The 10,773-nt window shown below is 43.3% G+C and overlaps 1 protein-coding gene across 1 annotated transcript in view; it reads left to right on the top strand.

Annotated features, from left to right (window-relative positions):
• The first annotated feature begins 328 nt into the window (after positions 1 to 328).
• Positions 329 to 10,773, top strand: part of Fgf7 (fibroblast growth factor 7) — a 52,205-nt gene continuing 41,760 nt past the window's right edge. Inside the window, exon 1 of the mRNA XM_057780531.1 lies at positions 329 to 887. Within this exon, the coding sequence (XP_057636514.1) occupies positions 602 to 887 (286 nt within the window). The 5' untranslated portion in view covers positions 329 to 601. The remainder of the gene's footprint in view (positions 888 to 10,773) is intronic.

Here is a 10,773-nt window from a genome sequence, read left to right as displayed (position 1 = left end):
GGGACAGCATTTCTCCTCCACTGATAGTGGCTATAAAACTCAATTTGAGTCAATAGCTCTAAGTACAGGGAGCTCTTAGCAAGACAGCAACCGGAATGAATGGTGCGGTTTTATTGTGATGTCTCTCCCTTAATGCCTGGCTCTTCTCAATTTGCATGCAGAGTGGCAAAGATGCTAATACCCTCTGTGGAAGGTGTTTTTAAACGTGCCTTCGATGCTTAACTACACTGTGTGTTACACTACTTACCCACTGAAATTTATACAACCAACTTTTCTCTTCCTCTCTCCTCCCCACCCCTCCCCATTCTTTATCTCTCATTGTGAACAGAAGTCAAGTAGCACACGGCAGTACAGCAACTGGCCTTGCTGCAGAACCTGTGTGTAGAAGGATTCATCTCTCAACTGTGTTACTGAAGGAGGAATCCTGCTATTGGTATCCAAAGCTAAGAGATAAACTTAAGAGTCTGGAAAGAGCGACCACCTTTTCTCAAAGCAATCTCCAGAGCACACACAGGAGGAGGCCCATGACCTAGGAGTAGCAGTGAACCCAGGATTCGGTTCTCATTATGTTATTCATGAACACCCGGAGCACTACACTATAATGCGCAAATGGATACTGACATGGATCCTGCCACCTCTGCTCTACAGGTCCTGCCTCCACCTTGTCTGTCTAGTGGGCACTATGTCTTTAGCATGCAATGACATGACTCCAGAGCAAACGGCTACGAATGGGAACTGTTCGAGCCCCGAACGACACACACGGAGTTATGATTACATGGAAGGAGGGGATATAAGGGTGAGGAGACTGTTCTGTCGCACACAGTGGTATCTGCGGATTGACAAGCGAGGCAAAGTGAAGGGGACCCAGGAGATGAAGAACAGTTACAGTAAGTGACGTCTTTATTACAGCCCTGGTGAGAGCTTTCTGTTTTGTTTAAGGCTCACCTTTTGGTGGCATGTTCTCCTTTCCTCTGGGGCGGGGGGCAATGCAGTACCAACTCCTAATTTCTCTCCATTGGGGTTTCTGCAACAAGTCTCTAAAGTATCTGTGAGAACAGGGCAAGTGTACTCATCTTATGGCTGGAACTGACAGCACAAGGCAGTGGAAAATCCTTACACTGTGGCCTAAATCCAAAACACTCTTTAGTAAGAAAATGTTTCGCAGACAGTCCTCAGGCTGACATGTGTTGTTCGCCTAGCAAAGTCCGTAGAGGTTTGCATACAGCTCTCAGTAGGGGTTCACCAAACTACCAGCCCCAAGTCTGAGGAACAGAGACGGGATCTGCCTTTATATGTTGTGTTGCCTTTGAAAGGACTTTGTCATGGGGCAAACCGGTTCAGAATCTACTTTCTGAGCACCTACAGCTGTGTGTCTCTAACACCGAAGGGAGTCTGCAGTGCCTTCAACCATCCTTAGTCTAATGAGCTTGTATTAAAGTCTTTGGTCCCCTACCCAACAGACGACAAATCTTTCCAAGGGCCTCTGCCGGGGAACTTCTATGTTGCTTTATGAGGAACATAACTGTGAGGAAGCAGAAGTGAGTTAGAGAGAAATTATGTCCAAGACTTTCAGCTGGAGCACCCCACTTTCCCCTCAAGCCCCAGCTGCCCTTTCTCCTTAGAATGTGAGGGCTTGCATTTTCATCTAGTGATTACAGCTAGTAACTAATTTCAGTGGCTTAAATTCAGCAGAGCGCACACTCAACGTTCGCTTTAAGCATTTAAAACTCACAAGTGGAAATAGGTTTGCCAGCATTACTAATAAGTGGACAGCGTTGACTCTGTGTGTTTGGTAATATGTGTGGTGGCGTAGATGAAAAAGGATGCATGGAGGTTAACTGTGTAGCTGAGTGTCTGTGACAGGGTCACTCCAACCTTTCCTTATCTCTTCTCCAAATAGTCTTTGAGATCTAACCTCATTGACCGATAGGCAAGAGTTTGGTGACTCTGTTTCCAATATGAAAATGACGGACCTCCATTTAAGCTATGGCTGATGGAAACTGTGTGGAAAAACCCTGCCAGGTCTGGAAGACTAGTGCTATGGAATTCAGCTAAACAAATTGATAGCTGCTTCTACGTGAGCCATTGAATTTGGCTTTTTCATTTCGTTTGAAAACCAGTGAGATTGGCCATAGATGACAGAATCTGGGGGAAGGTCCGAATCTAAGTGGCAGTCATAGCACGAGTTCCGCTCCTGTCTGTGAATGACCCTGGGGGCAAGTTCTTAGTTTCCCATCCTTCAACCTGGAAGCATGGATGCAGTTTTCAGAACCCTTTCTCACTTTCACAGTCTACTGTGTCCTAAGCCAGGGACTGTACTACACAGTGCAAAGAAGCCTAACCACCCCTTCCACAACTGTCACTCAAAGACGGAGCTAAAGGTGTCTGCTGTCTCTCCACGATAAGTCATGCAGCTAGGGCTAATTTCAAACTTCATAATAAGGTTATCATAGCTGGACTGTAGGCTTTTTCTACTTAAGGACTAATTCCTTTGGGTGCTTTTTACTAACTCATGCAAAAGGTAAAAAATAATGGAAGATAAAATTCAGTGAAAAAAATGAGTATGTACAATTATCTGAGATTAAAGCAGTTATAATTGGAATGCATACATATATGTGATTTTTATTTTGTTTTGTTAAATTCCTTGAATTCATGAATTTCAAATATTTGTACATACTTGAAAAGTGGTAAAATTATTTTATGTTTTGATGCCTGGTTTAGTGCTACCCTTGAGTAGCCCTAAAGCCCATTTGGTTCTCCCCTTTCCCTCAACACTGATTCTAGAGTAATAAGACAGACAAAAGTCTCGCCCCACATCACAGTACCTTTGTACTCAAAGAGACTGATGGAGTTTATGCAAATGATTTTCCCTTACAAGCTTTTAATAGTCTAAACTTACATACTTTGTCAAGATAGTAAAATCTCCTAGAAAGAGAAAACCTCACCAGAACCTTTTAACTAAACTATAAGGTGGTTGCCATGGCCCTGCCATCCTACTGAAATGGACAGGTAAGGTTTCTCCAAAGTTAGACAGATGTCAAGGCATTTTTGTGTGTAGGAAATCCCAAGAGACAGAAGAATAAAGGAAAATAATTTATTCAGAGAAAATTTTGATAAGCATCGCCTGCTGGTTGAGGCAGCCTTGCTCATTTTAAGCATGAATACAAGCAGGGCACCTGCGAGGTTGAAGATAAGGAATCCAGGTACAGGGAGTGTGGGCAGCTGGGCTTGTTTACATCAGCCAAAGAGGAGGCAGGCGAAATGCAATCACAAAAGCTGGGGATGGGTTCACAGTCCTCAGAATCAGCTCAAAGATCCAACCAGGAGGTTCCCTCCTGCTGTCATCAGAACGACAGTTCAAAGTAACTGGATTCAAGTCAGCAGAATTCAGAAAGGAATAAAGCTCAGAAGTAAAGCCCAGATTTCCTTCCCTGCTCTGATGCCTTCCATTTCTACGCAGGTCCTTGAGCGTTTTGGAGCCCTTTATAATGGCACTGGTTTTCGTTTTCTTTCCGTTAGCCACTCTCATGGCTTTTGCTGGAGTAAAAGGAAACATGACCTGAGGATATGAATAAGACTTGGCAGGCCGCTTGCTTCCCCGGCGAAGCATGGCACCCTGGGGTCCTACACATGCTGAGCATGCCGATTACCCACTGAACCACACATTTTTCTCCAGGGAATATGCTTTATAAGACACTGATAGATATGAACCGGCACTTCGGGAAGAGGCGAAAGACCTGAGTATGGCACCCTGCTTCCTTAGGTGTGGGACTGGGGTAGGTGTACCGAGAGCAGGCAGGTGGGGCTGGTGGTGCCATACCTCAGATCTTCAGGGGAGTTGAAACATCACTTCAGTGGTGTTTGGAGCCTTTGCTTCAGTCTTCCCCCATGTTAGATTATTTTGCAGAAAATATCAAGTTTAGATCAGAATAGGTAAACTGTATAGTAAAAAACAAAGAAAGAAAACAAAAAAAATCCCAAACCCTCCAAACAGTTCACCAAGGATGAATTTATGGACTTTGGAATTCAGGAGGAGACCACTGTTTGAACCCCTTAGGGCAGTGCGAGGGGGGTGGGGGTGGGGAGGGGACACAGATCTCTCTGTTCTCTCTGGTGGCCCCTCATTCAGCTCTACAGTAGGTTTCGAAATGACGGAACTGGACCTTAACAAGAAGAATAGACGCAGAAGTCCTCGCAGCAGGGGAACGTTGGTAAGTAGCCTCGTGGAGGGACAGGGAATGAATGGTCAGTGCTTCCAGCGCTTCTGTTGTCAGAACCGTGCTCTTGGAGGCAAGGCCAGCGGCTGGGTCTAGATAATGATTGGAGCAGACAGCTCCTCAGCAGACAGAGGCAATCACTCCACACCTGACAAAAATAACACAGCTGGGAGCTGAGGTGCTGAGTGAGCGATGGCAGCAGTGAGCTGGGTGCCCGACAACTGCTCCGAGAGACAGATGTGGGACAGAGGACCCAGCCCCTGACGATCAGTTTCCTGCTTTGTTTGTCTTTAGTCACTAAAATATTGTGTTCGCAACAATAGTTAATACCATCCGTTCCTCTGGAGAACTCCTTGATGACCAGAAGCCTCTGATCCAGGAGGAAGCCCGTCTGCCTTTTTGAGCATTGCTAGTCACAAAGTAAGAAAGGGTTATTTGTTCTGAAAGTTGGCCAATGGCTTGGCAACATTCGCTTTTGGACTGGTAGGCTGTGATGGGATGTGGCCTCACAATTGGCGGAACACAAATAAACACAGCATTGTTGGATTTGACTTTGGCCACAGAACCTTCAGCAACTCAATTGTCAACAATTCCTTGGATGGGTTCCTGTCCGTGTTAGTCTCTATAGGGCCTCCCAGTACACAACATCTCCGAACACCGAGAGTGCAAACATGCTCGGGTCCCGTAACTTCTCTAGAAGAGCAACCCATACCATCAGAATAAAGAATCAAAATTATAAATGCAACACCCACCTTTTAAAAAAGATAAAGACCTTATCAACAAAAAGCTATGGAGTTCTGTGGAACACATATGGAAAACAAAATCCTAGAATGACTGACAGGCTGGAATCTTCTAGAACTGGCAACTGGGATTCCTTACTAAAGGAATCTCAAGTCATTAAAATATGAGGGATGTATAAATTGCTGAGGGGCAGATTTAGAAATGTTAGCCACTCTATGAAAACTCAGTTTTAAATTGTTTTTTTCCATATTATAATCTATTTAGTTGTGGCAAGTAACTGAAACTTACTAAACGCTAGAAACTTCATTACCACAAATATGCTCTCTTAATATTACCTCACTTAAAACGACCAGTTTTTAATGCTTAGTTATTTTAGCTTTGATTATTTAGTGTGTGTGTCCGTGTGGGTATGTGCGTGCTGCTGCAGAGATGCCTAGTGGAGACATGTGAGGTCCCATGAACCCAGTGTTACAGGAGGGCTGTAAGCCGCCTGATGAGGGTGCTAGGAATCAAACCCAGGTCCTCTGCAAGAGCAGGACAGGTTCTTAACCATGGAGCCATCTCTCCGGCCCTAAACTGACCATTTCAATGTTACTGTCATTTCTGCATTAGTCCAGATCAGACGGCCCTTTTCCTATGGCTGAGGCGCAGAAGCTCTCCACAGCCTGTAGGGTAGGAGAACCAAAGGCCGGAGTGACCTAAGGCAGTAGAAAAAAGGCAGATTTTAGACACGTGGAAGGAGCTGCTTTCTCTAGACCTTTTTTCCCCTTCTATTTCTCAATCTTGGCTGAATATTGTATTCATCTGGGACCTGTAAAAAATACTGATGCCAGATCCTATCCACCAGGACTCTCATTAACTTGATCTAGGGTGCAGTCTGGGCATCAGGAATTTTAAAAGCTCTCTAGATGATTCTGAGATGCGTCCAAGGCTGAGAACTACTACTGCACTGTGGGAATCACATTAGTGCGCTTGGGAAACCGTAGCTCGACTGAATCAGAATCCTACCAGGAGGGGAGGAGACGGGAAATCAGTGTTCTTTACAGTTGTCCAGGGACTCCATGCACAGCTAGAACTGCAAACTGCTACTTGGGGGGTGGAAGGTGGGAGGTGAGGGCTGGGAGCTGGGGTGCAGCCTGAGCCGCCTCAGGGATGCTTATGAAAATTTTGGAGCCCTGGCATTTAGGGAGTTAAACTGCCCCCACCACCAGACTGGAGGAACATATCTCTGAGGTGTGAATCAAGGAGTTCTTTTAGGCCCACTGGACATCAACACGTGTTCAGCCAGCCTGGACTCGAACGTGAGGACAGCCCTGTAGCATGACAGAAGAAGGTGACACAGCTGCACTGTGACAGCTGCTGGGACAGGGCGGCACAGACACCAGTCTTCTGTGAACCCAGACACTTCTAAATTGGGCTTTTCTCTCGCATAGCCACACGAGTAAACTCAAAGGCAAGAGACTGAAAATGACAGTTGGTCAACTTAGAAAATCCAGTGGGGACAGAACCATAGGTCCCCAAGGGATGTTCCCAGTTTAGTCTCTTTGCAAGGCTGAAAATATGCATAACAGGAAGGCAGCACTTTCTTTACTTTTTTTTTTTTTAATAGCAAATAATTTTGGTAGAACGGTAACTTCTGTAGGATGGCCGTGGAAACACAGTATCTCTACATTTAAATTTCACATATGACATATAACACATAGGAGAAAAGGGTAATCGCTAATCTTCCTACATTCCAAACAGGCTGGAAATGAAGTCTCTTTCATTCACATGGCTTACAAAGCTGTGTTAAAAGTCACTGGACAGGGAACGGAGAGATAGCTCAGAAGTTAAGAGCAGGCACTGCCTTTTGCAGAGGCCATGAATTCAGTTCCCAGTACCGTGTCAGGCATCTCCAGTTCCAGGAGCGCCCACACCCTCTTCTGGACTTCGTAGGCATCTGTACTCACAGATGCACAGTCTCCTCCCACCATATACCTACTTAAAAATGAAAAAAAAAGTCACTGGACATTTAAGAAATTCTTGGCCAAGTTTTAACTCTGTATTTGAACTTACCTGTAGACCCACCCTAAGCAGAGGATATTTCAAGAGTTTTAAATACCGTGCTTCAACTTCCTTAAGTGGCATATTTTTCATTTTCCACAGTATTTCCCATTTTATGTTTGTATTTGAATTTTAGATGCACTTCTAGATAATATTGACATAAATATTTGAGGCAAAATTCAGAATCAACCCAGTTTGCATGTTTTCCTTAAGGCAGTTTTTCCAAAGTGTGTTTCTTAGAATACTGACGTCCCCGAGATATTAGTGGTGTTTCCTCAAGCTGTTTCTCTGGATGGTTGACTGGAAAATACTCACTTAATAATGCGGAATTCGTCTCTTGCAGAATTCTCTGAGTTTATGTTACTCTATGGTTAGCTTCAGCTTCAAGGAAACAATCCATGTGGGTTTCCAAACTGACTTGACAACAGAAAGATCCTTTGTTCCCATTCTTCTCCCTATTCTGGCTTTTGGTAGAACATTTAAATTTCATTAATTTGAAACCTGAGAGCAAATTGAGGTCCATCTTTGGAGTAGTCAAGAACTAAACCAACCTATCATTCAGTTGTTTGTCTGAAATGAAAGGTCACACAACAAAACCGCCCCATGATTTCAGAGCCAGCGGAGCTCGGTTATACTGAGACAGAAGCGTGCCTGTCAGTCTGCTTCAAGACCGTACTTTTTACAGTGGTGAAGGGTTAAATCCAGGTATTTCCAGTGAGACCGAAGTCTGAATGAGAGTTCTATCTGAGCTATAGGCAGCCATGTGGGACTATTTTCCTAACAGGAAATGATGAAGCTTGTAGCTATGTCTGGGCAACCTACAAATTATAGACTTAATTATTCTACTGAAACCTAAAATGCTTTTGTGGCTCCAGGGTGACTGAAGAATTCTTATCATGTGTGCTCCATACAATAAACTTTATTTTACTTATCAAAAAGTAGTTCTGGCAAAAGATGCAGCTATTTCAATTTTTATCAATAAGTAACAAGTTTCATTAATTGACCAAGACATTTAGAAATTTGAAAGTTTACAGAATCTGACAGGAAAACTACCAGAGAGCCTCTCATCTGAGATTTTAGATGGTGACAGGGCCAGTGGCACTCAGTCCCCTCCATGCCCAGGTGTTCTACTAGCTGCACACTAGACACCGCTTACCGCTGGCTCTCCTTGCATGGACTTAGCACTCAACCCAGAAGGCTCTTGCTCTTCCTTTTATCGCCCTCTGGCCCAGGGTGCTGCATTTAGCCCAGTGGAAGAAGGCAGAAATCGTTATAATTATTAAATATATTTGTCATTTAACTGATTATATATTTAAAATCAGTTGTCAGTAAAAATATACTGTTAAATCATCAAAAAGTTGATGCGGATAAGAACTAAATGCTTTTTTGAAATAAAAGAAAAATACGCCTCATTTTTTTTCTTATTATCTATCCTTCAAAAATAAAATTATCTCCCAGAAGCCATTTGGCTAAGATTTTCTAGGGAATGCCAAGAGTTCACTGGAAAGGTGTCTTGTTATCAAGGCCAACTGCATAAGAGGTACAGTAGTGTTGGAGACACTGGAAGATTAGGTATTGGGGCAACAAGAAGACCAGCTTGGAAGAGCTGTGGGCGAGCTGTGGGCCTCCTCAACATCCATTCTCATTTTTATCTGTTTATTTATCAAGAAGTATACCCAGAAGAAATAATTTATACTTGATATTGGCTTTAGGAATATCTGTATTTAAAGGAGGCAGAAAAAAAAAAACCCTTAGGAACTAAGATGAGTTGTCCTACCAGAAAACAATCAGTAGACTGGTTATTTTAGGGTGGGAATCTACCCACTAGTGGGAATGTCTCTTGTGATGGTTTGTTTGTGTCAGTTTGGGCATGTCCATGGGGGCATTTTCTTGACTAATAATTGAAGTAGAAGGGCCCAGTTCATGGGCGATGCCACCCATGGCAGGAGGTCCTGGGCTACATAAGAAAACTTAAGTGGAGAGATCCAGTAGGCGGTATTCCTCTGTGTGTCCTCTTCAGCTCCTGCTTCCAAGCTCCTGCCTTGAGTTCCTGCCCCGACTTCCCTCAGTAACAGATGGCCTGGGAGTTGTTAGAGGAAACAACCCTCCCTCCACAAGTTGCTTTTGGTCACAGTGTTTAAGCACAGCAATAGAAGGCAACCCAGGGACCAGCGCAGAGAGGAGGAAAGGAGAGATACGCTGGGAGAGAGAAATGAGGAGCAGCAGGAAGCCTGGGGGGCTGCTCTCAATTTGTGTTAGTGGCAGCAGCCTGGTAAGTAAGAGCATCTCTGGGTCTTAACAGAGTTTTTAGATGTTTCTGATCACATCCCTGGCTTGTCTCATTCATGGAGGGGAGGCACGGGGCCATGGACATCATCTGTAGAGAGGCACAGTCTCTCCCTTTCTTTGCACTAAGAAGAAAGGGATCGTACAAAATTTTGAAAGACTGATGACACCTTCCTGTTTTCATTCTTTTGTTAAATTCAAGAGTCTGGGAAACTAAAGATACAGTGGTAAACAGCTTTACAGCTTGTGTTTTTGGAGAGCTAACAGTTTAGTTGGGCTTAGAGGAGGGCCACAAGGCAGAGGGACAAGTTTAGAGAACAGGGATTGGCTAACCCAGCAAGAGAGAGAGCTCAGGTGTCCTGAGGGAAATGCCTTTTAAGGCACTGTTAAGATGGTGAGGTTTGGACACGAGAGCAATTCAGCATCTCTCTAGGATCAGTGTGGAACTCAACAATGGTTATCCTAATTTTTTTCTTTATTTCAAAAAGCGCGAGAATACACACACACACACACACACACACACACACACACAGAGTTTTGTTTCCAGAACCCATACCACGCAGCTCACAACCAATCCTGCTCCATGGGGAATCTGACCCCTTCCTTTGGCCTCCGAGCACTGTATTCCTACCCATGCGTGTATTTAAAAATCCCACCTAGGCACATAATTGAAAGCAAAAATTTTAAAAAATCTCCATGAGAACAGTTTCTCGTAATATATCATCAGGTTTTATCTGATTGAAATATTTATTTAAAAAATAAGTATCTCCAACTAAAATTTAATCACACTGTGGGGAGGTCTTCATTACTGTGCCACAGGGAGGTATCAAAAGCTGTTTAATAAAATGAATGAAAAAGGAGACTACTCTATTTCAGTTGATGACTTCCTTTGAAGGGAAGGTTTTTTTTTTTTTTTTTTTTTTGTTTTTGAAAGTCATAATTCAAGTTATGCTAGCTGGAAAACAAACATTTTTTTTCTGGATAGCAGCACATATTTCTTTTCTTTTTTTCCAATCTTTTATCATAACTGTAACCTGCTTAAGTCAGCTGCATACAAATGATGGCCATAAAGGCTACATTATCATTATGAAAGGAATTCGTTTTCCTGTAATAGTTCCCAAGAAGGCAGAGCTGTAATGGTTTTCAGACACGTGGTTACAATTTTAGAGGAGAATTATGGTGATGACCTCCTGCATTCTTTCTATAAGGCTATTGAGGTGTCTGTGTATGAGAAATCTCAGCTAGTCTATGAAACAGTATGGCTACTTCATAGACTCATGGATGGACTCTGGCCACAGAAAGACTCTGCCAACTTTGCTCTTCATATTTCTCTTACTTTCTTGAAGTTGGTCAGACATTGAACCATGTAGATCCCAGAGAAGATGTGGGCATAAATCTGCATCTCGGTTTTAAAGATTTACTTTAAAGTTTATGACCTTTTAAAGTATTGTAATGGTTTTATTAGGTATTTACATTAAAATCATTA

The sequence above is a fragment of the Chionomys nivalis genome, chromosome 9 (assembly GCF_950005125.1).
Source record: "Chionomys nivalis chromosome 9, mChiNiv1.1, whole genome shotgun sequence".
NCBI lineage: Eukaryota > Metazoa > Chordata > Mammalia > Rodentia > Cricetidae > Chionomys > Chionomys nivalis.
The sequence above is the reverse complement of the archived record's forward strand: the minus strand, read 5'-3'. Positions and strand labels throughout refer to the sequence as shown.